A 27,062-nucleotide genomic window follows, 5' to 3' on the forward strand; every position below is an offset into this window, starting at 1 on the left:
TGGAGTTGGTATCTTTTCCCTTCTCCAGGGGATCTTCCTAACCCAGGGATCAAACCCAGGTTTCCCGCGTTGCAGGCAGATTCTTTACCAGCTGAGCCACAAAGGAAGCCCGTTTTGAGATTTAGGCATTGACAAAACCCGGCGAGAGCTTGGAACAGTTAGTTTAGGCTCATCCTGGAGAGTGCTTTGAAAACCACCTTGGTGGAGGACAGAGGGGAAGCCTGCCTCTTCTCTAGGTGCCCCTCAAATCTGGCATGAAGCCTGTCGGGTTGTAAGAACATGGTGAACGTTAGGTGAAGACAAACAACGTTTTAGGCAGAAGCAGCTGCTCCTGAGGCATCATGGTCCTGTGGTTTGATATTTGGGTAATAATGTGAAATTCATTGTGGCCAGAGGGTAGGATAGCATAACAGAAAGTGGGTTACAGACCAAGGTCTGAGCTAACTGGGTAAGGTGTTAGCTCAGAGTGTGGCATGGGCACGCACTTGTACAGGTGATAGGGAGCCAGAGAGTGCTCAATCAGGGGACTGGGACAGGAGGCAGGAAGCCCTGCAGGGAGGGCAGTGAGAGCACCCTGCCCTGGAGGAAGGTAAGCTGCCCCTACGCAGCTGTGCTCTGGGCCTCCCCATCTCGGCCTGGGCTGTCCCTGCCCTTCCCCAGTGCTCTGAGACCTGAGCAGCCAGGCAGGAGGGCAGTGACTGCTGTTTGCTCCAGGTGCCCTAGCTGTGTGGCCATGTTGTAGGGGCTCAGAAGAGCAGAGGGCTCCTGTTTGTCTTCAGAAGCTTGTGAGGTTGGCTCATAGCAGTCACTCTGAAATGGCCCTGCTTTGTGTGTGCCCCACAGGTGTTTTCCTTTCAAAAAGGGACTTTTCAGTGCGCTTTTGCTATATTTGAACCAACTTCAAGGACCTGGGACTCCATATGCCAACACTGGGCTTTTTTGGCCAGTGTGACCTTATGCTAAGTTTGCTCTGATGGTGGTTCTGTCCCAGCCGGAGGTTGGACGGAGAATCAGGAGCAGAGGGGAGGCGTGTCCACTCAGCACTGGTGTCAGCACCTGTGGGTGCATGTGGTGTAAACAAGGTCGAGTGAGGGACAGCTTGTCTCACTCGGTAAAGGGGGACCTCCCCATCTCCCTCTGCTAATAAACCTGACACTTGAGGCCTCCTGTCCAAATTGGCACTCTAGACAGGGGTCCAGGGTGGGCAGGTGAAGAGGGCATCGCTGGCGGTGACTCAGGGCCATGCCTTTCCACTACTCAGATCCTGATCTCGGCCGATGACGAGATGGAGGAGTCGGACGTGGAGGAAGACCTCCGGAGACTGACGCCCTTGAAGCCCGCGAAGAAAAAGAAGCACCGCTTCGGGCTGCCTGTATGACGCATTCCCAAGCCAGGGTCGGGTGGGGGCCTGCGGCCGGCCACCGGTCAGCCAAGGGTCGCTCGGCCGCGTCTTCCCTCCCCTCCTCTCTCTGCCCCTCTTCTACCTCCACTCCGCCCGCGGCCTCGGCCCGCTCCCAGATACTGTGACCCGGGGAGGGAGGCCGCCAGCTCCACGCGGCAGCTGGAGGTCCCCACTCAGTTGCACTACAAACACTGACCAAATATGCAAGCGAGGCGTTTTGTTTGTGTGTTTTCGTCCCGAGTGGTGTTGCAAGGGACCCGGAAGCCCTGTCCCACGTCTGGCCAGGTGGCCTTGAGGATGAGGACTTACCTGCACGTGGACCGCGGGTGGAGCCTCTCACCAGGGCTTCAGGGGGGAGTGTGAAGACGGAACATGTCTGGGGGCTGAGTTACTTATTGACCAAGTTGGAACCATGACGCTTTCTTACTCGAAATGGCTTTTGTAACTATTGATTTCTATGGTTGGTTTTATGAGCTGTCACAGTGTTAATGTTTTTTGAGTATGTGTTTATTTCCTATGGGACTAATGGGCAAAACATAGATTTTTAAGTCTTCCGTATGCTGTTGACTTTTATATGTTTAAGTTATATTTTCATACTATTGTATTTAAAAGCTCTTTTTTACCCCCAAAGAAATGGGTTTGTTTGCCTTTCATGGGACATGAACTGGTGGGAGGAAAGAGTTGGGAGTTTTTTTATTTGGAATATCGTTAGGTAATCTGTGATCCGATGAGGTAAATGATTCCAGTAGGAAGGGAGGTGGGCCCTTATCTGAAATCGGCAAACCCAGTGGTTCTGCAGAGGTCAGGCATGAGCAGGAGGCAGCTGGTCTGAATGTGGATCCAGGGCCTGTGAGGGTGGAACAGGAAGGGCTCTGCCCAGGGCCCAGCGGCACTTGGCACTTCAGCTGGCAAGTTAGAGTCTTGGTGAAATGTGACTGAAAAGGGAGCATAAGAGGATATTGTGTCCAGAGAAACTGAGACTCCAAGGCCACTCCTGTTTATTCCCTACATCTCTTCAGAACCCCCAGATTCGAAGTTTAAAACGCAGACTTGGCCTTCCCGCCTCCCATGGTGCAAGCTTCAGAGCCAGACTCTGGATCGCCCTCTGGGAGCATCCTCTCAGGCTACCCCGTGCCTGTCAGCCTAGTGTTGTCTACTTGTCTTGTGCAGCAGTCTAGAGAACGCCTGTCTGACCATGAGATCCTGTTGTTTACATCCTCCAGGGCAGCAGGGTGGCTGGGCACACGGTGGGGCAGGTGGAGGTGAGTGAGCTCGCTGTCTGCATCCACAGGCAGGATGAAGTGCTTCTTTCTAAACCTGTGGCCCCCACTCCTCAGAATGGGCACAGGCCCCGTGGCTTTGGGAGTCTGCTGCCTGGCAGTGGAATGGCCTGACCCAGCTGTGGGAGCAGCAAGGCAAAGCAGCCCAGTGTTTTGTCCCAGCCCAGGGTCGGCCTGAACGTTTAGGAGTAGAGGACCTCGTGGCAAAGGTGCGAGTTGGAAGTGAGATCAGTGCAGGGAGCCCACACCACCCAGAACCTTCCTTTTAGACCTACATAACAGTGTGCTTCACTCAAGCAGATTGGGTCTGAATTGTGACGTGTGAGCCACAGTGCTAAACCAGGCATCCCGGGTCTATCCTCTGCCTCGTGCAGTCCCACCTGTGTGGGCCATGAGGGCACAAACCTTGGAGAGGACTTCTCAGCCTGTCACTCTCTAGAGTCCAGAAGCAGGAGGGCCAGAGGAGCCCAGACCTGAACTGCCATGGGCGGCGCCTCTGCTTGGGTGGGTGCCAGTGGCCGCAGGAGAGGAAGGTGAGCCTGTCTCCACTCTCCCTTCACCCTGCTTTCATCCCATGCTCTCCCCCCTCCAGCCTCCAGCTGTGTTAGTGGGCAGCCCTGCACCGGGAAGGCCAGGCCTGCCTTTGGTCCTGGTAGGTGGTAGGCATCTCTGACTCGCCTTATTTTGTCTCCTGCTGCCTTTCGTTTTTATTAACCTGTGGTCACAGCTGTTTCCCGCACCTCCCTGAGCCCAGAATCTGAGCTTTTCTTTCAGTCTTGAGATCCTGATGTTTCCAAACCAGCAATAGTGGGCAGGAGACCCACAGGCTGTGAAGGATGGAGCTGGGTTATACAGATCCCAGATGATCTGCTCGTCCCAGTGCCTGCTGGGCAATAGGTTTTGGGGACCAAGAGGTAGCGAGCAAGTGGTGGTTTCTCCCTGTTTCCTGATTTTCAAAGGAGTTTCGTCTCTGAACAGCAGTTGTGTGGTAGCTGGCTACCTAGGGCATGGACATTTACCGGAGTCTAGTTGTACAGGGCATTGTTGGCATGCTTGACCTTACCCTCTGTGCACACTCACACGCACACGTACATGCACACAGTTTGTATCCCCCAGGAGTGCCTCCTGCGGTTCTCCTGCGGTTACTGAGGGCTTTTCTGTGGTGCACTGTCCTGAGACAGTGGGTACGGTGGGCCGTGGCCAGGACTTAATTCCCAGCTGGCCTCCCTCCCTGGGGTAAGCTTTCTCTCCAACTGCTCCGAGGTGCCTTATGAGGTGCAGCCCTTCACCTGCCCCAGGACAAGCGTCATCATGTTTGAGAAGCCACGGAACACCAGCTGGATGTTGTGCACTGTCCATCTGGTTTGTCTGAATTTGGACCTCAGCCATGCCACCCTTCATGGAAACTTGCAAGTCAAGGCCAGGAACAAGTTTCTTGTAACTGATGGAGGTAACTTGATGAAGTAGAATTGTCACATCTACCATCTGAATGAAAGAGACCACCGTTGGCCGTTTTCCCTTTGGCTGCCAGTGGGACGTTGTCAATGGCAAGGAGGAATGTTGATGAGATCCCTGGCAACAGTGGCTTCTTGGTCTGCTGAGTCCAAAGGCCCTACCGTGTGAAGTCCCACTAATTAGCCTTCAGGCACGCCGGTAGCCTCCAACCTCAAGCTTTAACCTGTGCCTCTTCCTGACAACAAGTAGTCATGGGTTAATGTTGTCCATGCCTGTAGAGGGAGTATATGTAAAGGTTCAAATTCAAGTTGCTTCTTCCCCTCGGCAGTATGGGCCTGGAGGCTGCAGCCCAGAGTCCCTGACTAAAGGCTGCCCCAGGAGCCTAGAGGGAGCAGCAGGTGTCAGCATCTCACTCTGCTCTCTAGACGGCAGTCCACTGGCCGTTTTGCAGCCAGGTAAACATCGACGACTCTGGGAACTTGCCATCAGCCAGAGCAGCCACCCTGGAGGGTGCGGGGCTGGCCTTTAGAAGTTTCACACACTTCCAGCGGGGAGCAGAGAGCTGTCTGTTTTACCCTGCGAAACATTGGTAGCTCCGAAGGGCTTTGCTTTGGGGGAGGGCCCTTGAGCTCCTGAGTGGGTGGGTGGGTTGTTTTAATTTGGTTTCTCTTTTCATGAAGTTTGTTAGGAGTCAGACCTATGTGAGCAAACCATGGCCTCCCAGTGCAGGTGGTTCAATTTGTGGTGTTATGAGTCACAGAAACACATTTTTGAAATGAAAGGGAAGACGATGTACTTACACTGTAAAATGGTTTACAATAAAGTTTGACATCTTATTACAGTTTCTAAAAAAAGAAACTATCACTCTTGTGGTTGTTGGTTGTGTGTTCTGTGGCATTGAAACAGCTTGGTGGGGTCAAGAAACTGTCCCCAGTGAGTTAGAAAGTTTTTCCCAGAAAACAGAGTGAGAATGAATCTGACCTCTCATGGTGGATGTGGGAACCAAACCCTGCCAAGGGGAAAAAACAAACATATTCGTGCCGTTTCATCTTTCCTGCTAATGCGAGTGAAAGCTCCTCTGCCTCCCCCCCGAGTGAGTGAGTGGTGCCTTAGAGATGGGGTGTAAGGCGTGAACATCCCGCATTCTTGTTCCTGAGGCTGCAGGGCTGGAAGGCAAGTGCCTCCCTGGGCAGCGCCGGCTGTGGAGGCAGAACTGAAGCACCAGGAGCCGGCAGCACAGGCCAGGCCTGTCCTCAGTGCCTCTTGGCCCCTGTTTGGAGTCCTGGATTCGTGCCGGCGGCTGTCTGAAGGCATTCCTCACGTCAGCACTCATCTCAGATGGAACCTGGCAGGGCTCGTGTTGGCCTCCCAGAGCCAAGACCAGGCAGGGGGGAATTAAAGATCTGACAGCAGTGGACGGGCGTTCCAGGTAGCCAAACGTCAGTGCCTGGTTGGTTCCGTCTGCCTGGAGCCTTCAAGGATAAAAACATGCTCCATCACAAATTGACAAGGAGCCTGGGTATGTTCGACCCAACAGGGCAGACCCTGAGCGCCCATCTACATCCACGTCCACTCCTACCCTCACCCCAAGCCCAGAGTCCTGCCATGTGCCCTGGGGTTCTCCCCTTCAAGGACGGGGTGTTTGAAACTAGCAGAGGGGAGTTAAGTGACCTTCAGGGTCCCTGTCCCTCTGTGTATGCCTGGAGTGGACTTCACTGTTGCCCACCCTCTCATAACCTAAATGTCCTTGGGCCAGTTGCCCTTCAGTGACCTCATCTCAGTCAGAGGCTCTGTGCTATTTCCTTTAGCTCGCCTCATGGTTTCCTCCCAGCCCTTCCTGGGCACTTCGCCCCTTCCTTTGTCCCTCTGCTAATAAACTCACACTGGGAGCTGGACAGAGAATGGGGGCATCAGCAAAAATGTTGATGGGGCAGCCCCCAGGCTTCCCTTGGCCGCAGTTCCTCCACCTGGGAGCCAGGTCCAGGCCCTGTGCTGTCAGTGCACTGTGACGGCTCAGCAAGCTGGCTGTGAGCACACTCCCCAGCGGCAGATGCAGGAAGCATCCACCCCGCTGCTGTGTGGAGCTGGAAAGTCTCTTTCCTGTGGAATCCAGGGAAAGGGTAGAAGAGAGAGAAAAACAAGCTCAGAGCTGTCCACCCTGGCCCAAGGCCCTCCCTTTCCTTGGGGACACCCCCACGCTGGGATGGACTATCGCAGATAGACAGCTCGGACAGCCACATGCATGTTACAGGACCTGCATTCGTAAACACAAGTTGCTGCCCGGCCCAGTGCCTCCTGCCCACAAGAGAGCAGCTGTCCCCGAGGATACGGGGTCTCCCCAGCTGTCTGGTGTCACCAGGACTGCAGCCCCCCAGGCGGAAGTGCTCAGCAAGCCCCTATCATCTCCAAGAATAAACTCTGAAGCCAGCGACTGCGTGGATCTGAATCATCGGGGAGCTGTCAGAGGAGGGGGAGTGACTTCCCGGGACAGGCAAGCAGACTATATAAGCCCCAGAGGGCTGGGCGCTGCTTAAATCTCTTCCACAGCCACTACCTGCCAGGGAGCAGCTCCCCACAGCACCCACCATGTCCCAGGTAGGATGGCCCAGCTCAGGGCCTGCTGGTGCCAGGGGCTGGGGGTGGGGTGGGGGAGATGGACGCTGTCAACTCTGGCCGCTGTGTCTTGAGGTGAGCTTGGAGCATAAACACAGGAGGCTTTGCCTCCCCTGGAAGGCCAGGGCTCAGAGAGGCAGGCAGACAGATGGTATGAGGCTGTGACAGCCATGGCCCCAGAGCTCCTGGTCTGTGGGGAAAGGACAGAGACTTGGGGTAGGGGGTGTGACATGCAGTCAGGAAGGCTTCCTGGAAGAGAAGTGATGCCTTGAATTGGCTGGAATTAAGTGAGCAGGGAAGAGGGGTCTGGGCCAAGGTGTGGTTGTGGGAAAGGGCCCTCAGCCTCAAGGCCTCAGGTTGTAAGATGAGGCTTGGGCTCCCCGAGGCTGGCGCTCAGGAAGCCCCTATCAAGAAGAAGCGGCCCCCTGTGAAGGAGGAGGACTTGAAAGGGGCCCGAGGGAACCTGACCAAGAACCAGGAGATCAAGTCCAAGACCTACCAGGTCATGCGGGAGTGTGGTGAGTGTTCTCAGGACGATGAGGGCCTGAGTGCAGATGTGTGTCTGTGGGAAGGAGGATGGATTGGGGGGTGGGAGGGTCCCACGGGTCCTTTTTCTAAGAATTCAGAGCTTGTGGGCTCGGGGTGGTGCCTACCACACAGGGGGCCTCTCCTCTCTAGGAAGCCAGGCCTGCCCCTAACCCACCTTCTCCCCATCCTTCCCACAGAGCAAGCTGGTTCTACTGCCCCGTCAGTGTTCAGCCGCGCCCGGACTGGGGCTGAGACGGTATTTGAGAAGCCCAAAGCCGGACCCGCCAAGAGTGTCTTTGGCTGAGAAATGCATGCCACCCCCCTCACCACAGGCACCACTGCGACACAAGAACTTTTCCCAAGAACTTTTTTTTTTTTTCCAAGAACTCTTTTTTTATGCCAGAACACACCTTCTCACCTGACGCCTTGGGGAATGTCACCCCTGCCCCACAGCCCTGGCCCCTCAGCCCAGGGACTCTGCACTCACACCTGGGAAAACACCAATAAAGAGAATGCCCAAGTGGCCCCAGCGTTTGCAGGGTGTTGGTTGGTCACTGGCCATGGCCACTAAATGCCGGGGAGGGGAGGGGAGGGGAGGGGAGGGCAGGGCAAGTGTGGGGCACATTTTCCATCCCTCTCGGCATCTGGAAAAGTCCCAGAGGGTAAAGCAGGTGCTGTTATGCCCACCACCATGTGCCACAGAGAGCCTCAGGTGTGGAGACCAGATGCTGACCCGTGTGACTTCAAACCTCTCTCCTCCTTTTCTGAGTCGCAGTTTCCCCTTATATGTGACAAGGGACCCTATTGTGTAAAGCAGGCCATAGTCACAGTGCTCAGAGTGAAGCAGGTGGGGGCCTGGGGCTTACCCTCTCCCCACCCTTCACAGAAGCCATTGCGATGCCTCCAGGGACCCCAAGGCTCTATGGAACTCAGGGTCCTCAAATCTCCCTCCCCCTTGTTCACATTGCCCCCCTGCCATCTCGCATCCCCTCAAAGAAACAGCCAGGTGGAGGCTCCTCTCTGGCCCGTGGCCTTCCACTCCCTGAGGCACTGTCCCCTCACCCCAGCGGAGTGAGCCTCCCCCTCGCCATTCCCACGGCTCTGCCTGAGTCATGGAACACCAGGGTCTCAGGTCTTGTGTGATTCTTCCCATTTCGGGCCTCAAATGTCCCTGAGCGCCTGGAGCTGTCGGATTCAGGGCACTAGAGAGGCCTGTCCAGCTGTGACAGCAAGACCCCAGACCGTCCAGGCTAGACAGGCAGGGCCTGGGCTTACAGTGCCTGGCTTGGGGCCGATGTCTGCAAGGAAGTCTCGCCCGTCCCCTAAGCAGGTGGAGCAGGCTGCACAAAGTCTTTCCCATGTTCCCAGCCAGCCCTGCCTCCTTATATAGCTGTTTCAGGCTGGGCCCGTGCTCTGTTGTGCCCCGAGGGAGCAGACCTTCTGTGGGGGCCAGGCCTGGGCCTGCCCACTGGGCCCCTTGGGGAGGCCGCCCTTCCCGCAGATTGCTGAAGGGCTGTGTTGTCCCATGCCATTCCGATCCCATCCAGAGCCAAGGGGCGGGCGGTGCAGATGTGCATAGAGGTGAGGCTTCAGCCGAAGTCAGGTAAAGAAAGGGAGTGTTTACTTGTAGCCACAGACCCAGCTCCCTTTCCTCAGGGCAGGTGCTGCTGGCGCTGAGAAAGGCAGGGCTAATGGAGGAGCCCCCTTCCTGCCCTGCGACTGTCCCAAGTGGGCCCTGAGGATGGCACCCTCCCTCGGCCCCTATCCCCAGGAGAATGTCACTGAGCCCTCCTTCTCTGACCCAGGATCTGGCACCTGGCCACTTTTCTGAAGCATATTTAGCCCATATGTGGCCCGAAACGCAGGAACTGAGCTCTCCCAGATTCACAGGAAGACAAGCACCAGCTGTGTCCCCGTCCCCTAATATTTATTTGCTTCATTGCTGTTACAAAAACAGTCTTTCAACTTTATTACGGAAAAACTGAAAAAAGCCATCCTTAATCCTACCACAGGCCCTCCAGCCATCCTCCCATGGCCTGGGCCCGTGACAACAGCACTGCCTTGGCGGTGGCTTGCTGACAGATCGGCGTTCTGCCCTTCCTCACTCCAGGAGTGATTCACAGGCTCCCTTGGCATGACTGACCTCCACGTAGGCCACTGGAGTGCACATGCCACCACCCTGAGTTGCCCCCTTCAGGAATTCTGTGCTTCCCTCTCAGGAAACTCCCCACAGTCTGATCTCGGGGCCACAATGCGGGGCATCTTTGTGGCTCTCGGTTTGTATCACCAAGTGCAGATCTTGTTTTGGAGGCCTTGCTGGAACTGCACCAAGATTCCTGGCTAGAATAATGGAGCCCGAACAGCATCCTGGGTCCCCCCCCCCGCCCACTGCAGAGAGAAGGGGTGCCCCTTGGCCTAGCCCCTCTCCTTCGTAAGTAAGGTGTATCCACCCTGCCTTAGCCCCAGCAGATCTTACTCCACCCAGGTACCCGAGAGCTGCTTAGGGCCCTTGGGTTCCACTGACCAGTCACACTGACCTGATTTCCTGGCCCCCTGCCTCCCAGAAGCCATACTTCGGCCCTCCTCTTCCTGCCATGCCTCTCCTCTAAGGCTGGGCTTACGGAGAGCCGACCAGTTCACTGCTGTGTCCCCGAGCCCTGGGGAGCTTTTTGGTGGGATGACTGGTGTGAGGGGTGGCAGTGGCTTACTTAGATTCTGGACCTTTCAGAAGGAGCACCCGTACTCAACTCCCACCCAAGCCTGCCCCTCCTCCGTGCAGGTTCCCATCCCCAGCCAAGGTCCACAGGACATTCGCAGCTTGCCTGCTTATCTTGAGTCCCCTGTGGTGTTTGGCTTTGCAGATCCCAGTTTCCCAGAACCTGCCCCCGCAGGGGCGGGGCAGCGAGCAAGTTACTAATTCCGCACCTCCTCTCAGGTTCAGAAGCGGCCGGCCAGAGCCAAAATGAAGACCCCAGCCCCTGGCCGCACCCACAGCATCGTGCTGGTCCTGCTCTCGCTGGCCGTCCTCCAGACCACCAAGGCCCAAAAGGTAACATCCGTGGGGGTCCTGTGTGTGTGCACCTGAGCGTGAATGGGGCAAGTGAGTGAAGGCAAGGAGAGCCTTGGTCTGTGTGAGTGTACAAGTGAGCATGGGTCAGTGCGTGTGCAGAGAAGGGGTGCTGCCCTGAGGGGTCTATGGAGAGTCCCCCGTTTACTGGGAGGGGTGATCCTGTTATTCCCAGTGCCCAGGGAGGAACTACAGCCTAGCAAGTTGCCCTGGAGGGCTGCAGTAGGTAGGGTGGGTAAGAATGCGCCTCAGGAGCCCAGCTTACCCCTCCTGTCCGCCTGACCTTGCGGAAGTTACTGATGCTTTCTGTGTCTCTTTTTCCTTGTCTGTAGAACAAGGTTACAGTAATAGAACTATTCAGAGGTTTGTGGTGAAGAGGAAACCTTTAGTATTACGAAGTGCTGAGTACAGTGTCTGGCACCAGGCAGACACTCACTCACGTGTAAGCAAGGCACTCAGCCTGCGGTGCACCTCTGTGCTGGACACAAGTACGCCATGTGCAAGCAGGCAAGAGCCTGCCTGTGTACACATACCCTTCCTTGGAGACCGCACACCTGGGGCAAAATACACATGCTTGGGGGAGTGCCCCATGGGCATGGATGGAGCAACAAGGGCAGCCCCACGACTGTGGGGAAAAGGACAAAGCAGAAGATGCTCAGCCTTAGAGGTGGACCTTCCCTACCTCCAGGTCTCCCAGCTCCCGCAGGCCCCCAGTGGGAGGCTGGTGGGCACCGTTTTCCCAGTCTCAGGACTTGTGCACTGCCCTTTCACTGGGCAGGACTAAGATGGCATGGGAGCTGCTGCCACTCATCTCTGCCCCAAGGATAAGTCCCTCCCAGACACAGTGGGGCTCAGGCTCCACCCCCCACCCCTTGCCTGCTTTTTCTCCAAGGAGCACTGTGGCCCCCACTGGAGACCACAAGACAGGCCGGTCCCTCCCCTGCAGGGTCTCTGCACTATTCGGTGGGAAATGAAACACACAGCAGCCTCTGATTTGAGGTGAAAGTTCACAGTGCTCCGTGTGATTCTTCTTGGTTTGTGGATTGGTTGGGGCTGGGGGCCAGGGCTTGGTGTGAGACCAAGGTCAAGACCCACTCTTGAAGAGCACTAAACAGTCCCACCCTTTCCTCCTTCACAGGTCCAGAATGACATTGACATCTACAGCCTCACTGTGGACTCTAAGGTCTCCTCCCGATTCGCCCACACAGTTATCACCAGCCGGGTGGTCAACAGGGCTGATGCCATGCAGGAGGCCACCTTCCAGGTGGAGCTGCCCAAGAAAGCCTTCATCACCAACTTCTCCATGTAGGTGCCCTGCTTCACTCTTCCTGGTCTCCCCTCCCCCAACCCAGCCGTCTGACACCACGGCCCCTGTGTTCTCGTCCTGATGTGAGATGTGCCAGGATATAAGCCTGAGGTGTGTGTGCTCCACCTGTAGGCAATACAGAGGCCAGAGGCTTTAGCCAGGAACTTCACGCATTCTCAGAGACCCTTCGCTGCCTCTATCCTTTTATCCCTTCCTCCTTCCCATTCTGCCTCCCTCTTCCATCCCTCTACCCATTCCTACCTCTTTCCCTCCATCTATCCCTCTCTCCCTTCATCCCTCCCTCCGTTGGTCCCTCCCGCCTTCTGTCTCTCCATTCATTCATCCATCCGTTTTCCCTGGGTTCTGCCCAGGTGGCAGATGGAGAACCACAGACTCTTCATGTCTTGGCCTTTGAGAAGTACAGACTTGAGGCATCCTGAAGCCAATCCCAGGCAGAAGGGAATCACCAAAAGGCAGATTCTAGCCCAGAACACAGAAAACTTAACTTAACCCCCTACAATGAAGTAATGCCTCAGGGAGGGCGATCACCTCCTTGTCACAGAAGTTCTGAGCCAGGCTGGTCCACCTGCCCCATAGTGGGATACTGCAAAGGATGGTTCTTCTCTGAGCCAAAAGCTGTGTTGGGAGGCCCCTGGGGTTTCCGTGGACTCTGTAAGCTGGTGATGATCGTCACTTTGTCCTCTGCTTTCCTCCCCCACCCTTCCCAACTGAGTTTTGCAATGTTTGCTAAATGCAATCAAACTCTTTGTCTCTGGCCCTGTAGAAGAGGCAGTGATTGAGAACAGGCCAGAGAGGGTCTGATCCTAGAAACTCAGGGAGGGTGATGGGCGGGGCAGAGAGCTAGCGTCTCAGGCAGAGTCCCCAGTGTACCCTGGGACCTCTGAACACCTGCGGTGGGGGCAGGGTCTTTGTGGTTGGTTCCTTATCTCCCTGCCCAGCCCCCTCCGTCAGCCCTTCTTTCCTAACCAGGAGCCAGGCCTGTGCGGCCCAACTTTCAGTGTAAGCTTCACGGGCTGCTCCCCACTTCCCATGTGGGTGCTGTGGCTGGCAAGTTGCAAGGTTCCAGGCCCATTTCATCTTCTGAAGGCCCAGGACATGCACCCGTCTCTGGGCCTAGCTCCTGTGGCTGCATGAGATAGGGAAGCAGGGGGCAGGGCAGGGTGCCTTGCTGCCCAACCTGGCTCAGAGCCCCAGTTGGGCATCCGGAAGGAGGAGCCCTGCAGCCCAGCACCAGCCCCACTGTAGCCCAGGGTTAAATTGTGACCAGGAAGGTGGGGAGGAGGGACACTGGTCCCGGCATCCTGGCTGCCCCCTTCCCCCTGGAGACTCTTACACTTTTACACCACCCCGAATGGAGCAGACTTAGTTTGCCTGCCGCTTCTCTCTCAGTCCCTCAAATGGCCACTAGGATTGTTTCTACCCACCAAGGAGCCCTGTCCCCTAGTCATCCAAAACCTCCTTCCCCAGAAGCCAGCCTCTCTGCAGTGTGGCCTGCACTTTGTTGGTGAAAAGATGGGGCAGCCGTGGAGAGAGGGGTCAGAGCCTTCAGCCCCGTGTCTCCACTGGCCTGGGAGCCAGCATCTCCCTCAGCCTGCCCCACCCTGCTGAACACAAGACTGAGTGAAATGAGGCTCAGAGCTCTCACTGGTGGCTGACCAGTTCCTCTGGAAACAGTCTGTAGGGTGGAAGCGGCAACTGGAACATAGAGCCAGACAGGCAGGGAGGAGAGAGGCCAAGTGCTTGATCAGCCCCGCCTCCTCCTTCATCCCAGTTGTTCAGGAAAAGGCATGTCAGCCAACACAGTGCATAGCTCAGGGTTGATGGAGGTCTGCAGAGCCCCTAACCACCCCGGGGCCCCGCACAGAGACGTGTCTGCAGTAGGTGCGTAAGAGACGCGCGGGCTCAGGTAAAGATAGGAGTCACTCTGTCGGAAGGCATGGGAAGTCCCAGAGAGGGTGGGATTGTAGTGGGCCTCACCCGCCAGGCTCTCACAACTCACTCCCTCCTGCCCCAGGGTCATCGATGGTGTGACCTACCCAGGTAACATCAAGGAGAAGGCTGCAGCACAGGAGCAGTACAGCGCGGCCGTGGCCAGGGGCGAGAGCGCCGGCCTCGTCAGGTGAGTCCAAGGGGGTGGGAGGACCCCTCTGGGGTTGGGGTCAAGGCTGCCCCCGACTTCAGCTGTTGTGCGTTGTTCCCCCTCCAGTGGCCATACCCACCTTCACCCCCAGTCTGAGGGGCACATCCAATGCCCTCTTCCCCCAGGGCCACTGGGAGAAAGACAGAGCAGTTCCAGGTGTCCGTCAGTGTGGCTCCCGCTGCCAAGGTCACCTTCGAGCTTGTGTATGAGGAGTTGCTGGCACGTCATCTGGGAGCGTATGAGCTACTGCTGAAAGTCCGGCCCCAGCAGCTGGTCAAACACCTGCAGGTACCTGACACCACTTTCTCCTAGAAGGCCTCCTTGATGACCTCACTCTGCCGAGGGCAGACCCAGCTTCCCCCTCTGCCTCCTGTGAGGGCCAGCCCTGGCTCCCAGCAGACCCAGTAACCCGGTTCTTGCTTCTAGATGGACATTCACATCTTTGAGCCTCAGGGCATCAGCTTTCTGGAGACAGAGAGCACCTTCATGACCAATAAACTGGCAGAGGCCCTCACCACCTCACAGAACAAGACCAAGGTGGGCCTGCTAGGGTCTGCGGGTGAGGGTTCCCAGGGGCCTGTCTTGAGGCTGGACTTCCAGAGAGCAGAACCGCTGATCAGAATCTCTGAGCTTGAGCGACTTGTGAGGTTCCTATGTCTGTGCTGTCATTTGGCAGACAGGGAGGGCAAGGCCCAGGGACGGATGGTGGGTGCTGGTTTGAACCCTGGGCTCAGGAGAGAAGACTGATGTGAAGGTCCCCAGACCTGGTAGGGAGGAGGGACTGGCTGGTCCGCACACATCCTGGGCCCAGCCTCTGCTTGCACAAAGACGGGAGCAGGAGATTCACTCACACCCCCTCCCCTATATGAAGGTCATCTGGCTGACAGCTCAGCCTGAGAGAAAGTCTCCTGGAACTTGACCCAAGACTGCCTCCTGGAATTCTCTCTTCAAATAGGGATGAGGGGTGTTGTTAATACCACCTTGCTGCTCTTTCCAACTTCAGCCAGGTCATTTTTCCAGGCTCACATCCGATTCAAGCCAACACTGTCACAGCAACAAAAGTCTCCAGAGAAGCAGGACACAGTCCTAGATGGCAACTTCATTGTCCGCTACGATGTGGACCGGACTGTCTCTGGGGGTTCCATTCAGGTATGTGGGCTCCAGGCAAGAGCTGAGCCACCAAAAAGTTCATCCACCCTCAAGGATCTGAGCCTGGGTATTCTTGAAGAAAAGACAGAATAAGCACCCCTAGTCATCATTGCACAGATAGAACACAGGCAGTCTAGTTGTGTTGTCACTGAAATTGTTCCCTTCCAGAGGGAGGAAGAAGTTCATCTCTGCTGAAGAGATATTGTGGGGGGCGGGGGTGGGGTGGGTTTTCCTTGTTGCCCTGGCTGCCAGGAGCTTCACAGTTCACTTTTATGCTCAATTGCAGTAGCTTCTTTCACATAAGTTTCTGGCTACTTTGTGCTTCCCCTTTACCTTTTTGATGGACCTTGTTTTTGGAGTCTTCACTTCTTTGATGGATCTTAGGTATACTATGTCTGAACTTTGTAGTATAAGCTGCCTCAAATAATTAAATAGGTAAAGGAAGGGTAGAGCTCTGCTGGGCCAGGTCTGAGCAGGGAAGCCTTTGTAAGGGAGGTGCTGGATCAAGCCAAGCAGTATGGCAAGAATCTGGGGAGGTTTGTGGTGGAAAAGGGCCGGAAGGAGCTGGAATAAAGAGCACAGCAGAACCCCAGGGTTGGGGGTGAGGAGGCTGGTTGGGGGCAGAGCTGCAGCTCTTATACCTGGGTGTGTCTCACTCTGGTCACAGATTGAAAACGGCTACTTTGTGCACTACTTTGCCCCTGATAGCCTGTCCACGATACCCAAGAATGTGATCTTTGTCATCGACAAGAGCGGCTCCATGATGGGCAGGAAAATAAAGCAGGTAGGTCCCATGGGCCAGGGAGGGGTTCTGAAAACTCACAGACGTCTAACACCATCAGCTCTGGTTCAACAGGCCAACCAGACCTGCCCTCCCTCTTCCTAGGTAGGGGGCTCCCATGGATCGAGGTTGGTCTTGCTGCTAGAACATTCCCCACATCCTCACTCCAACTGTGAGCCTTAGGGTGCAGTTTAAGGGCACAGGAGCCACGAGGGAGGCCCCACTGAGACACCCACCTTATGTCCCCTTGCCCTGACGCAGACACGGGAAGCCCTCATCAAGATCCTGAGTGACCTCAGTCCCCATGACCAGTTCAACCTCATCAGCTTCAATGCGGAAGCAACCAAGTGGAAACCTTTGCTAGTGCCAGCCTCGACTGAGAACGTGAACGAGGCCAAGAGCTATGCCACTGGCATCCAGGCCCAGGGAGGTGAGCGCTTCTGCAGCCCTGCATGGTAGACACTTCCAGGGCACCCTGCTGGGAGCCCCCCTGAGGCTGTGTGCCCCACAGGGACCAATATAAATGATGCGATGCTGATGGCCGTGCAGCTGCTGGAGAAAGCTAACCGGGAGGAGCTGTTGCCTGCAGGGAGTGTCACCCTCATCATCCTCCTCACCGATGGTGACCCCACTGCAGGTGAGGCACTGCCAGCACCCCCCTGGCGCACCGCCCTGAAGGAGAAGCTGAGTTCCAGCCTGGCGTGCTGTGGAACCTGGGGCAGGGAGAGGGGTCTTTTAGGCCCCTTTGGCTCTGAGATTCCAGAAATATCCATTGAGTCAATCACCGTTTTCTCACCCCTTTCCGAAACCACTGGGTCCAGGGGAGACCAACCCTTCGAAGATCCAGAAGAACGTACGGAAAGCCATAAATGGCCAGCACAGTCTCTTCTGCCTGGGCTTCGGCTTTGACGTCAGCTACAGCTTCCTGGAGAAGATGGCTCTGGAAAACGGCGGCCTGGCCCGGCGCATCTATGAGGACTCAGACTCCGCCCTGCAGCTGCAGGTGCCCACACACCCTGGCTGGACTGTGTGAGCAAGGGATGGCACGGCCAGGTGGACAGACCCCAGCCCGGCCCTCATGAACCCCCCCCCCCCCCGCCCTACAGGACTTCTACCAGCAGGTGGCCAACCCACTGATGACGTCGGTGGCCTTTGAGTACCCGAGCAATGCTGTGGAGTCGGTCACGCAGGACGCCTTCCGGGTGTTCTTCAAGGGCTCCGAGTTGGTAGTGGCTGGGAAGCTCCGGGACCAGAGCCCTGACGTGCTCTCAGCCCAAGTCTGGGGGCAGCTGGTAGGTGTGGCCGGCCATTCTGGAAGGGAAGCGCAGCTGGGGCGGGCAGTCAGAGGGGCTGGCCTCAAACCCTAGCCCTGCTAGGCTCCGGCCCTTTGCCCTTGAGCAAGTTACAGAGTGACCTCTGCTACCTGTGGGTGACGCAGCCCCACCGTGTTGGCTCCCGGTGGAGATTAACGAGATGATGTAATTTTCTGAGGGCGCCTGCGCAGCGCTGGCACGTGGTAGGCACGTAACAGTCAACCAGTGCAGCTGCTGCGATTGCTGCCGAGGGCACCAGCTGCTTGGCATCCCCTCCTGTCCTCACCCAAGCAGTCGGGCAGGGAGGGCTGCTCCCATTTCACAGATTAGCAGTCTGACCTCCAGGGAGAGCAGCCAGTTTGCCGCGGGTCCGGCTACTGCCAGGTCAACAGCCCAGCTCACCAGGTGGTATCCTGTCCTTGCACGGCCTTCCCTGCCTCTCATTCCACAAAGAGAATCACAGCACCTCTCCAGGTCCCAGGGGTACTGCCCTCATGAGAGAGACAGCATGGGTAAATCGTCGCACAAGCAAGGAGCTGTGGGCTGGATAAACTCGGGGAGTCAGGGAGGCAGTGCTGGAAGCCCCAGTTTGGCCTGGGGATCAGGGAGGGCTTCCGAGGGAGGGTCAGCTGAGACTGAGGGGTAAGTGGGAGGTGGCAGAGGTCAGATGGTGGAAGGACAGAGGAATGTTTCATGATTTCGTGGCAGGTAGGCAGCATGTGTGGGGAGAAGAGCAGTCAGGAAAGGCAAGTGGGCATGGAGGTGGCCAGGGCCTCGTCTCAGAAGTAGCCAAGTGTCAGAATAGGCAGAGCACATCCTATGGCGAGTCTGCCCAGCTTCACACCCAGCTCTGGCACCTCCCAGAGGTGAGACCTGGAACATGGCACTAAACCTCCCTGTGCCTCAGTTTCCTGCTTTGTACCAATGAAAAGAAGTCAACCTCACCCACCTCGTAAGGCTGCATTGGGGGTTAAGGTTTTGCCCCGTGTAAACACTCCCTGTGTGTCAGCTGCTCATACTGTCCCGGAGTCCAGGAGTTCTTAAAGTGCAGAACCCAAGGTGACTTAGTGTAGTTCACAAACAAACATGTCTTTGTTTCAGTAGTTATGTAGTTGATGTGTTGTGAAAAATAGCTCGAACACCAGACCTAAGGTTTCACAGGTATTGTTGCTTGGGGCAAGAGTGTTAGTCTATTTAAAATTCATCCAAAGGACTTCTCTGGCAGTCTAGTGGTTAGGACTCCATGCTGTCACTACCAAGGGCCTGGATTCAATCCCTGGTCGAGGAACTAAGATTTCACATGCCACGTGGCACAGCCAAAAACAGAAAAAAATAGCTGTGTGTGTGGAGAGGGCAAAAAATTCAGGCAGCTCCTGGTTCTACACCCATTGTGTTGCACCTGAATAGTCTCCATGTTTTCTCCACCTCCTTATCATCCTTGAAGGCTCTATGACTGAGCCTCTCACTCCCCTAAGCTCCGTACCCTCTGCCCTACTTGCAGCCAACGCCGCCCCTTTCCCCTTTCGCTGCCCCTACAACACCAATGCCCGTTTCTCATGGCGGTCTGGGCAGCACCAGTCCAGGTGCTGGCATCACACCCTCCCTGCTCCTGCCCTCATTGAACCCCTCTTTCCAGCACAAGGAGAACGTCACCTTTGTGATGGAGTTCCGTGTGGCTGAGCAGGAGGAGATGTTCCGGAGCCCCAAGTACATCTTCCACAGCTTCATGGAGAGACTCTGGGCATACCTGACCATCCAGCAGCTGCTCGAGCAAATGTGGGTGAACGCATCCCCCAGGGCCCACCGGGGTGGCCACCCACAGCCTCAGCACCTCCCCAGGCTCTTCACTGGCAGGGCTGGCACAGCCGGCACAGGCATCTCCTGGGCAGGGAAACTTGAGGTGGTGGTAACCCCGGAAGGGTCTGGGAGGGAGGGAGACTCTGGGCACCTGGGGGCTGGCCGAGCCACAGGCCTCCTCTACCTGCAGGGTCTCTGCGTTAGATGCTGAGAAGCAGGCTCTGGAGGCCCATGCACTGAACTTGTCACTCAGCTACAGCTTTGTCACCCCCCTCACGTCCATGGTGATCACCAAACCCGGTCAAGAACAGTCTCAGGTTGCTGAGAAGCCTGTGGAGGATGGTGGGTGTGCCAGCAGAATTCTGACCCAGCGTTCTCCCCAGCCCCTCCCCAACATCCCAGCCACGACCCACCCCTGCCACCTGCAGACTCCCAGAAAACTCATCCCTGTTTCATTGATGAGGAATCTGAGGCCAGGCCTCCTGACCCCCGCCCCCACTCCACCCCCTGCCACCACATGTTCACTGTACCCTGTGTAGCGCTAGGTTTGGGAAACAAGGTTAAACAGAAATACTTCAGGTGTATCCAAATCACCCTGACAAGTGTGTCTCTCTTTCTCCCTCTTTTTGTCTTATTCAGAAAACAGAGGCAGGAGACTCCACCCAGGTAAGAGCCTTATGCCCTCAGAGGCTGGCCTTGGTGACTCTTGGTTGACACAGAGCCTATGGTTCAGCGACCATATGGCAACTAGCCAGGGCCTCTCCCACCCAGCCCTGCTCAGGAGGGGTGTCGTCTGCCCAAGCACACTGGTGCACTTATTTACCTGTTCATGCAGACATTGGCTGTCACTCAGGCCCCGTCCTGGGCACTAGAGCCACAGAGACACTGGGAGCCCCAGAAACAGGCATTCAAGAGGCAAACTCAAGTTTCTCTGATTGCCAGGGCTCATGCTGTTTGGTCATTCTGGGAGGGACAGAGCATCCAGGAAAACAGGTAGCAAAAGAGGAGAGGGCAGAGGAAGGGGATACTGACAGAACCTTGACCCTGGCTACAGACAGGGTTCTGCCCTGGCTTTGGGTAGGGGGAGTGACTTACTGGACTCGCCTAGCTGGTAGTAGGGCTGGAACTCCAATCCAGTTGTGTCTGATTAGGAGACAGCAGTGCAGACCCTGTCTTTGTCTTTTCTGAAAGAAGAGGCTGGAGAGGAAAAGGCAGTTTGAGGGGCACTAGCAGAGCGGGGAGGGAGGGCCAATATCCCAGCAGGGAGGAGTTCGTGATGGGCCCTTCGTTCCTACCCAGAGTGATAGGGGAGGGGAGGGGACCTACCAGTCTCCCTGGGGTGAGTCCCAGCACCCAGGCTGTGGGGACCCATGACTCTGCTTGAGAAAACACTGCTTGTGTGAACTTTGCCAAAGGTGGAACTTTGAAAGTGTTAAAGAGCCCTGCAAGATTCGGATTACCTGGACGTCTTCCTGCTTCTCCTCCTCCATTCTTCCGTACGACCTCGAGATTGGTGCTACCAGAAATGACGTCACGTAAGCCACTTTCTGACCTTCTGAGGGCCAAGTTTCCTCAAGATGAACCTACCCATAGTGTTGGATGAGATAAATCACCAAGCCCAAGGCTAAGCACAGACCAGGGAGGTTTGCTGTAAGGTATGACATTAATTGGGCCTCCCAGGTAGCTCAGCTGGTAAACAATCTGCCTGCAGTGCAGGAGACCTCGGTTTGATTCCTGGGTCAGAAAGATCCCCTGGAGAAGGGATAGGCTACTCACTCCAGTGTTCTTGGGTTTCCCTACTGACCCAGATGGCAAAGAATCCACCTGCAATGCGGGAGACTTGGGTTTGATCCCTGGGTTGGGAAGATCCCCTTGAGGAGGGCATGGCAACTCACTCCAGTATACTTGCCTGGGGAATCCCCATGGACAGAGGAGCCTGGTGGCCTACAGTCCAGAGGGTCGCAAAGGGTTGGATGCCTCTGAGTGACTAAGCACAGCACTGCACGTAAAGTTAAATAGCATGTCCTTTATGTTTACTGAATTGAATTCGTTACACTCTGGAGGCTGGCTCGCTAGAAAAGGAAGGTTTCCTCCATTCCCAAAGCCAAGAATAGTCCCTTGAGCTGTTTTCTGATCTCCAAACCTAGACTCAGACATAGCTGCAGAGCCAGGCTGTACCCCATCTCCTCAGTTTTTTCCCTGACACCATGCCCTTATGGTTGGAAAAATCTCTTTACAAAGGTAGTTCTAGACTGGGTGTGTGTTTGTGGCAGGGTTCGTGGAGTTGAAGCTTGGTGGGTGGCAGGTAGCAGTGATGGCTGGAGGACTTGCCATTTGCTTTGAATTCTGACTGCCTTCTCCCTTTGGGTTCCTGCACTCACGCCTGCTTCTGCACCGTCACCTACCTCAGATCCTGGTGGAGCATCTTACGACGCGAATTTCAGAATCAGAGGTGCCCCCAGGCTGCCCTATGGCAAAGAGACCTGGAAGGGGAGGGCCCGGGGAGCTCTGTGAACCTGTCACATGGGTTTCTTGGTAGAGAGGGAACCCTGAACACCCATTGGCTTTTCCATTCCTCAACCCTACCCCTCCCCAGGAAAAGGCTGCCTAAGCCGAGATTTTTTCTTCTTTCAGGAGCAACCACGACAGCCCCACCCTTCGGTAAGTGCCACCCCGTCTCAGCCTCCCTCCCCATCCTCGCCCCTAGCCAGCTTTACCTGCCCCCAGAACACACCTGCTGTCCCAGCTCCCGTCCAGGCTCCTTCCGTCATCCTGCCACTGCCTGGGCAGAGTGTGGACCGGCTCTGTGTGGACCTCCGACGCCCTCAGGAGCTAGTGAACCTGCTGTCGGACCCTGACCAAGGTGAGAGGCACATACCCAGTTATCCACCCAGAGAAATCTGGCCACAGCGCACCCCCCAGCTTCCTACCTCAGACACTGGGACACCAGCCCACAGACTCCCAGGCAGGCGGCGTCCCAGGCAGGCGGCACCCGAGCTCCGACACTTGTGCTCATACGTCTGCCCCACGATCTCTCACTGGGCACCACTTATGTGAGCCTGAGTGACATACACCCCAAGGTGACCAGAGGTGGGCTTGCCCCTAGGCACTGCCATACTTCAGGGTGAGGAGACACCTGGGCACGGCTTGTAGTCAGCGCTCAAAATGTAATGGAGATGAGCCCAGGAGAGGAGACAAGAACTGTCTGAGGGCCAGGACGTAGGGTTGCGTGGGGTTGTAGGGGGGTGACGGGGCCTTGGCAGAGAAGTAGGGGTCCATGAGGCCGAGAAAGGGGTAGGCAGGAGCACAGAGCCCTGAGGGAGGCCAGTGGAGCTGGAAAAGTTGTGGAGGAGGGAGGCGTACTGGCCAGACCTGCCCTCCAGTCCCCAGAAGGTGGAGATGATCTGGTCATCTGAAGGTGGCCGTCACTGAAGACTCGGGGGCCCTTCCAAAGCCAGGGGTACCCAAGGGATGAGTGGAAAGATGGTGGGAAGTAGGCCTACAGTGTGAGGGGAGGCGGGGAAGGGGACCGGCAGGTGAGTGGATAAAGAGCAGCTCTGGGGGTCGTAGCCAGGGAGGGGTGGGGGGAACCTCCTATTCAGGCCAACGCCCAGCTGGAGCTACAGCTTCGACCTCTCTGCTCCTGGCCCTCTCAGGGGTTGAGGTGACTGGCCACTATGAGACAGTGAAGGCCCGATTCTCGTGGATTGAGGTAACCTTCGAGAACCCTCAGCTGCAGGTCCATGCGTCCCCTGAGCATGTGGTTATGACTCGAAACCGAAGAAGCTCTGCATACAAGTGGAAGGAAACACTGTACTCGGTGATGCCCGGGTGAGCATTAGGCGGTAGCCACTTTCCACTTTTGGGGGCTGGGCGCGAGTGCTCTGCAGTGAGTCGCACCCACAGGAGGGACAGCGATGTGAGAGCCCTTCACGTCCCCCTCCAGCTCTGGAAGGTGCCAAGGGGTTGACCTGGGGACCTGGCTGTGCTCACACCTAACCCGGGTCACTGTCTGGTGCAGGGGACGGTGTGGTTTGGAGCTGCTCTGCTGCTAACCCTGAGTGACCATAGGCAGGGTGTTACACCCCCTCATCCCTAACTAGGGCTAATCATCTGATCCCTCAGCCGGAGTACTGAGGGGCCGGTCTCAGGAGAGCATGTGGTCAGGGAGCACTTTGCCCATAGATGGTGCAGTGCCCCCTGGGCACACAGGAAGGTGTGCTGTCTACGTGATAAGGTAACCATGATGATGAGAGTCTGCAGGGCACTGTCCAGCAGGGGAGGTTAGGAATGTCATTCTTAGCCTTGGAGCTCTGACAAGGAGAGACAAGTCCCTCTGACTTCAATACCAGGCAGCTAGAGGGTAGCAGAGATAGATTGCAACTTCTTCTGGTGGGGCTACCTCTCTATGGAGCCTGGCAGAGCTTTGTCCAGCTCTGGTGGGAGTCATGAGGGGCGGGGAGAGAGTCCAAGGACCCAGGCCCTCTTCGAGCAGTGTCCTCTGGACTCCCCGCCCATGCTGAGTACAGAGAGCCTTGCCTACTCCCTCTCAGTCAGCCCCTCCAGAGAAACTGGTTCCCACTTGGTAAGTGAGTACAGACCTCGGGAATCTGAGGGGCTCCCCTTTAAAAGCTCCCAGTTTCATAAAAGGTCCTAAAGTCTCCTGTTATCTGGTAGATACAGAAAGATCAATAGCATTTCTATGCCTTGGACATACACACTAGAAGATGGAATAAAGGATTCCTATCAGTTGTGGTGCTGGAACATCCACATACTTTCATGAGCTCAGAAGAGCCACATAAAGAAAAATAGACCATAGCTTTTACATTGAACTGTGTTAACAAGACAGTGTAAGTTTAGAGCGATCCCATTGAAAATAACCTCAGAGTCACAGCAGGACTTTATTCAACATGCTTAAAGGAGTTTAACGTTCCTGAGAAAACCAAAACAGTAATAACTTCAGAGATTATTCTAAGTAAAAAAGGAAGTCATTCAAGAGGGACTTGCCCTTCTAGATCTTAAAATACACAATTAAACACTAATCATCAGAAGAAAGCAGCACTGGCCATAAGAACAAAAGGTACAGAGGAAATGTATCCATGAACCCTTAAGTCATATAAAACTAATTTGTGAGAAATCAAATCTAAGAAAACCAGAGGGAGAGGAACCATTGTTTTATGTTATACATAATGCCAGGATAACCAGGTGTCGGTGAGTTAGCACTGGTCCCAGGTTCCCCGGTGACTGAGGAGACCAAAGCCCACAAGCCTGAGGGCCCTCCCCTGGAAGGCCACGCTAGGAGATCCGAGGACAGAAGGGCAGCGCCCACCCGTGGCCACCCCAGGTCCCCTGTGGGCATCTCCAGGCCCCCCTTCCCGCTCAGGATACGGCTTTGCCCACAGCCTCAAGGTGACCATGGACAAGGCGGGGCTCCTGTTGCTCAGCAGACCAGACAGAGTGACCATCGGCTTGCTGTTCTGGGACGGCCCCGGAAAGGGGCTCCGGCTTCTCCTGCAAGACACTGACCGCTTCTCCAGCCACGTCAACGGGACGCTTGGTACGTGGCAGACTTGGGGCACCCTCAGAAGCCGCCTCTGCCTGTGAACAGGAGGTGCCCTCTCCTCGACGTGTTCCCCAGCCTCGCTCTGTCTTTTTTCTTCTCTGACCCACCCTTTGTATCTCAGGCCAGTTTTACCAGGATGTGCTCTGGGGGCCCCTGGACACGGCAGATGACAGCAAGCGAACACTGAAGGTCCAGGGGCGTGACTACTCTGCCACCAGGTGACTCAGGACAACTCTCCACTGAGCCCAGCCATGGGTGGGGGCTGGGAGCTAGGCTCTGGGACCCCCACTCCTCTGTCCCTACCTGGGAACCAGACAGGCAGGTGTCAGGTCAGAGAAGTCTGACCCAGCTGTCAGTCACCCCACAAAGGATGGTCAACTCAGACCCACAGGAAACACATTAGCCCAGAGATCACTGGGAAACTCTCCCTGAATTCCTGGACCCTAGGGACCACACATCACTGGGTCCCCTTGGGTGACCTGTGCTGGAGGGAAGTCTCAGAGGCCCCAAGACCCTCCACCTTCCACATTGCTATCCCCAGCTGTGTCCCTCTCTTCCTGCCACACCTGACACATGCTGACCACCTGTCTGTCTGTCCATCCCAGAGAGCTCAAGCTGGATTACCAAGAGGGGCCCCCAGGCAAAGAGATTTCCTGCTGGTCTGTGGAGCTGTAGTTCTGGAAGGAGCTACACCTACCACCCCCTGCCGCCACGCTGTGTGCAGATGGCTGCCACCCAGTGACCACAGGGCCACTCTGGGTCCTGGAATATCATAGGGAGAAGTATTTACACTCATTAAAATAAAAAGAGGTGGTGTGAGCCCAGGGAGTGAGCATCTCTGGTTTCATCTGGCCAAATCCCCAAGCCTCAAGGTCACGTCCTGGACATGTAGCGTTGTGTACCATTAGAATCATCCACTGTCAGCCACTCAAAGGCCTGTGGCCAGTAAGGCCCACAGAGAGCGTGCAGTCCTATACCTTCACTTTACAGTCAGGGAAACTATGCTATAGAGTAACTGGAACCATTAAAATGTTGCTCTTGCTGGGGCCCTGGAGCCAGAGAACACTCTGGGGAACAGGGTTCATTCTGCTTTATGGTGACACAGAGTCCATGAAAAGAATAAAAGGATGACCTGGGTAGAAGTTTGTTACAGGCCAACTCCCAACATTCTCAGCCAACTGTGGGGCCCTTTTGCAGTAGGATGTGCAGGATACAATTTGATTTTCATACCTGTGCTCAGAAACAGGCCTGTCTTCTCATTGCCTTGGCAGAGAAGCTGGCAGCGAAAGACAAGGGAAACAGAGATGAGGCCCTAGTCCCAGAACGGAAGCAAGGGTCTATTCCCAGGAGCCTGGGTCGTTGAGGGGCTTCTGTCCAGGCCTAGGGTTAGGCACCCCAAACATCCCACCCAATTCCTGCACAGGCAAGGCATACTTTCAAAAAACATTTATAATTATTTCACCTACTTCTTCAAAAATGACACAAATATTTGGCTTACAAATAAAAGGTATATAAAGAGAATAAAACAGAAAAATATATATATACGAGAATGAAAAGGAGAGAAGAACCAAGAGGAGGAGAATTGAATCACAGACACCAGGGTAGGGGAAGCTGCAGCAGCGGGAAGCTGCAGCAGCAGAAATCTTCGCTTTGAGCTTTCTGGCAGCCAGGGCGAAGCAGAGAATGAGTTCATTTTAACTTGCTAAGAGGGAGCAAACCAGATAAGGAAAACATTCTCTTCCCAGCTCTTGATTTATACAGGGTGTTTTCTGAGTGAGTCTTTATAGGAGGGTAGAGGAGAGGATGGTGGGAGGAAGGGGTTTCCAGCCGCAGGTTTTCCAGCACTCAGGGACACTTTCCTGCATGGCTGCCTCCCCATCAAGCCTGGTGGCCGGCAGGGGCCTCGGAGTGAGACACTTTGTGAAGATCACTCTCAGAGGCTCAGAGATGAGCTCAGCGAGATCAGGGAGCAGCATCAGGGGCTCGATTGGACTTGCTGTGGGCTTGCTCTGACGTACCAGGACAAAACACCAGCCCCTGGGCTGGGCTGTGAATTGGTGCCCCTGCAGAGGGGTCCCGGGTGACTCTCTGGCCCAGCCAGCACCTGACGGCCATGCATTGTGAACCACTGGAAGCAGGTCCATGCCCGTCTTTGTTTTGTTCACCGCGTGCTTTCCAGCACCTACTTGGGCCAAGCCCCGGCAGAGTGCTGCAGGTACATTGGGCACCGGACAGAGCTGCCACCCAGAGAACAAGCGGGCGCCACAAGGAGCCGGAGGGAGACAACTTGCCCATCCTGAGGAACAGCAGGGAAGGCTTCCTGGGAGTGGCGTGGGTGGGACTGGGTTGGGATTGAGTTTTGAACAACTAAAAGAAGTTTGCCCAGTGGAAAAGGCGGGCAAGGATGCTAGGCCTAGAGCCAGGACACTGCACTGAGTTCAGCAAGGTGAAGGGAAGCCATGTTGTGGGGTGAGGTGGAAGGGGATGCTGGCAAGATAGGGAACGGCCCCAGGCCAGTGCCAGACACCCACACCTTGCCATGGAGCTCTGCTGCTATCCTGAAGTTCCAGGAGCCATCAAAGGCTATAGGCAGGGACAGGCCCAGCCAGGATGATGTGGGACTGGGGAAAAAACAGAGTCTGCCTAG

At 55.8% G+C, this 27,062-nt stretch overlaps 3 protein-coding genes across 4 annotated transcripts in view; all 3 read left to right on the plus strand.

Moving 5' to 3' along the window:
• The window catches only part of STIMATE (STIM activating enhancer), a 55,805-nt gene extending 50,810 nt beyond the window's left edge, over nucleotides 1–4,995 (plus strand). The window contains exon 8 of the mRNA XM_065933502.1: nucleotides 1,262–4,995. Within this exon, the coding sequence (XP_065789574.1) occupies nucleotides 1,262–1,378 (117 nt within the window). The 3' untranslated portion in view covers nucleotides 1,379–4,995. The remainder of the gene's footprint in view (nucleotides 1–1,261) is intronic.
• Nucleotides 4,996–6,386: 1,391 nt separating this feature from the next.
• MUSTN1 (musculoskeletal, embryonic nuclear protein 1) lies at nucleotides 6,387–7,810 on the plus strand. Its single transcript, XM_065933503.1, has 3 exons — nucleotides 6,387–6,732; nucleotides 7,136–7,268; nucleotides 7,476–7,810. Exons 1-3 carry the CDS (start codon nucleotides 6,724–6,726, stop codon nucleotides 7,580–7,582), a joined length of 249 nt encoding a protein of 82 aa, XP_065789575.1. The 5' UTR covers nucleotides 6,387–6,723; the 3' UTR covers nucleotides 7,583–7,810.
• Nucleotides 7,811–9,841: 2,031 nt separating this feature from the next.
• On the plus strand, nucleotides 9,842–25,405 carry ITIH4 (inter-alpha-trypsin inhibitor heavy chain 4). Of its 2 annotated transcripts, XM_065933499.1 has the most exons (22): nucleotides 9,842–10,327; nucleotides 11,484–11,650; nucleotides 13,687–13,791; nucleotides 13,938–14,100; nucleotides 14,239–14,349; nucleotides 14,833–14,961; nucleotides 15,629–15,745; nucleotides 16,004–16,172; nucleotides 16,254–16,379; nucleotides 16,564–16,745; nucleotides 16,849–17,034; nucleotides 18,692–18,831; nucleotides 19,043–19,194; nucleotides 19,492–19,518; nucleotides 20,268–20,387; nucleotides 21,263–21,304; nucleotides 21,487–21,513; nucleotides 21,599–21,715; nucleotides 22,509–22,683; nucleotides 24,255–24,409; nucleotides 24,537–24,633; nucleotides 25,021–25,405. In XM_065933499.1, exons 1-22 carry the CDS (start codon nucleotides 10,241–10,243, stop codon nucleotides 25,088–25,090), a joined length of 2,664 nt encoding a protein of 887 aa, XP_065789571.1. In that variant the 5' UTR covers nucleotides 9,842–10,240; the 3' UTR covers nucleotides 25,091–25,405. The 2 variants fall into 2 exon arrangements, with proteins under 2 accessions (XP_065789571.1, XP_065789572.1); XM_065933500.1 differs by lacking the exon at nucleotides 21,263–21,304 and having other exon boundaries at nucleotides 9,843–10,327.
• Nucleotides 25,406–27,062: the final 1,657 nt, after the last annotated feature.

The sequence above is a fragment of the Muntiacus reevesi genome, chromosome 4 (assembly GCF_963930625.1).
Source record: "Muntiacus reevesi chromosome 4, mMunRee1.1, whole genome shotgun sequence".
In the NCBI taxonomy this organism is placed as follows: domain Eukaryota; kingdom Metazoa; phylum Chordata; class Mammalia; order Artiodactyla; family Cervidae; genus Muntiacus; species Muntiacus reevesi.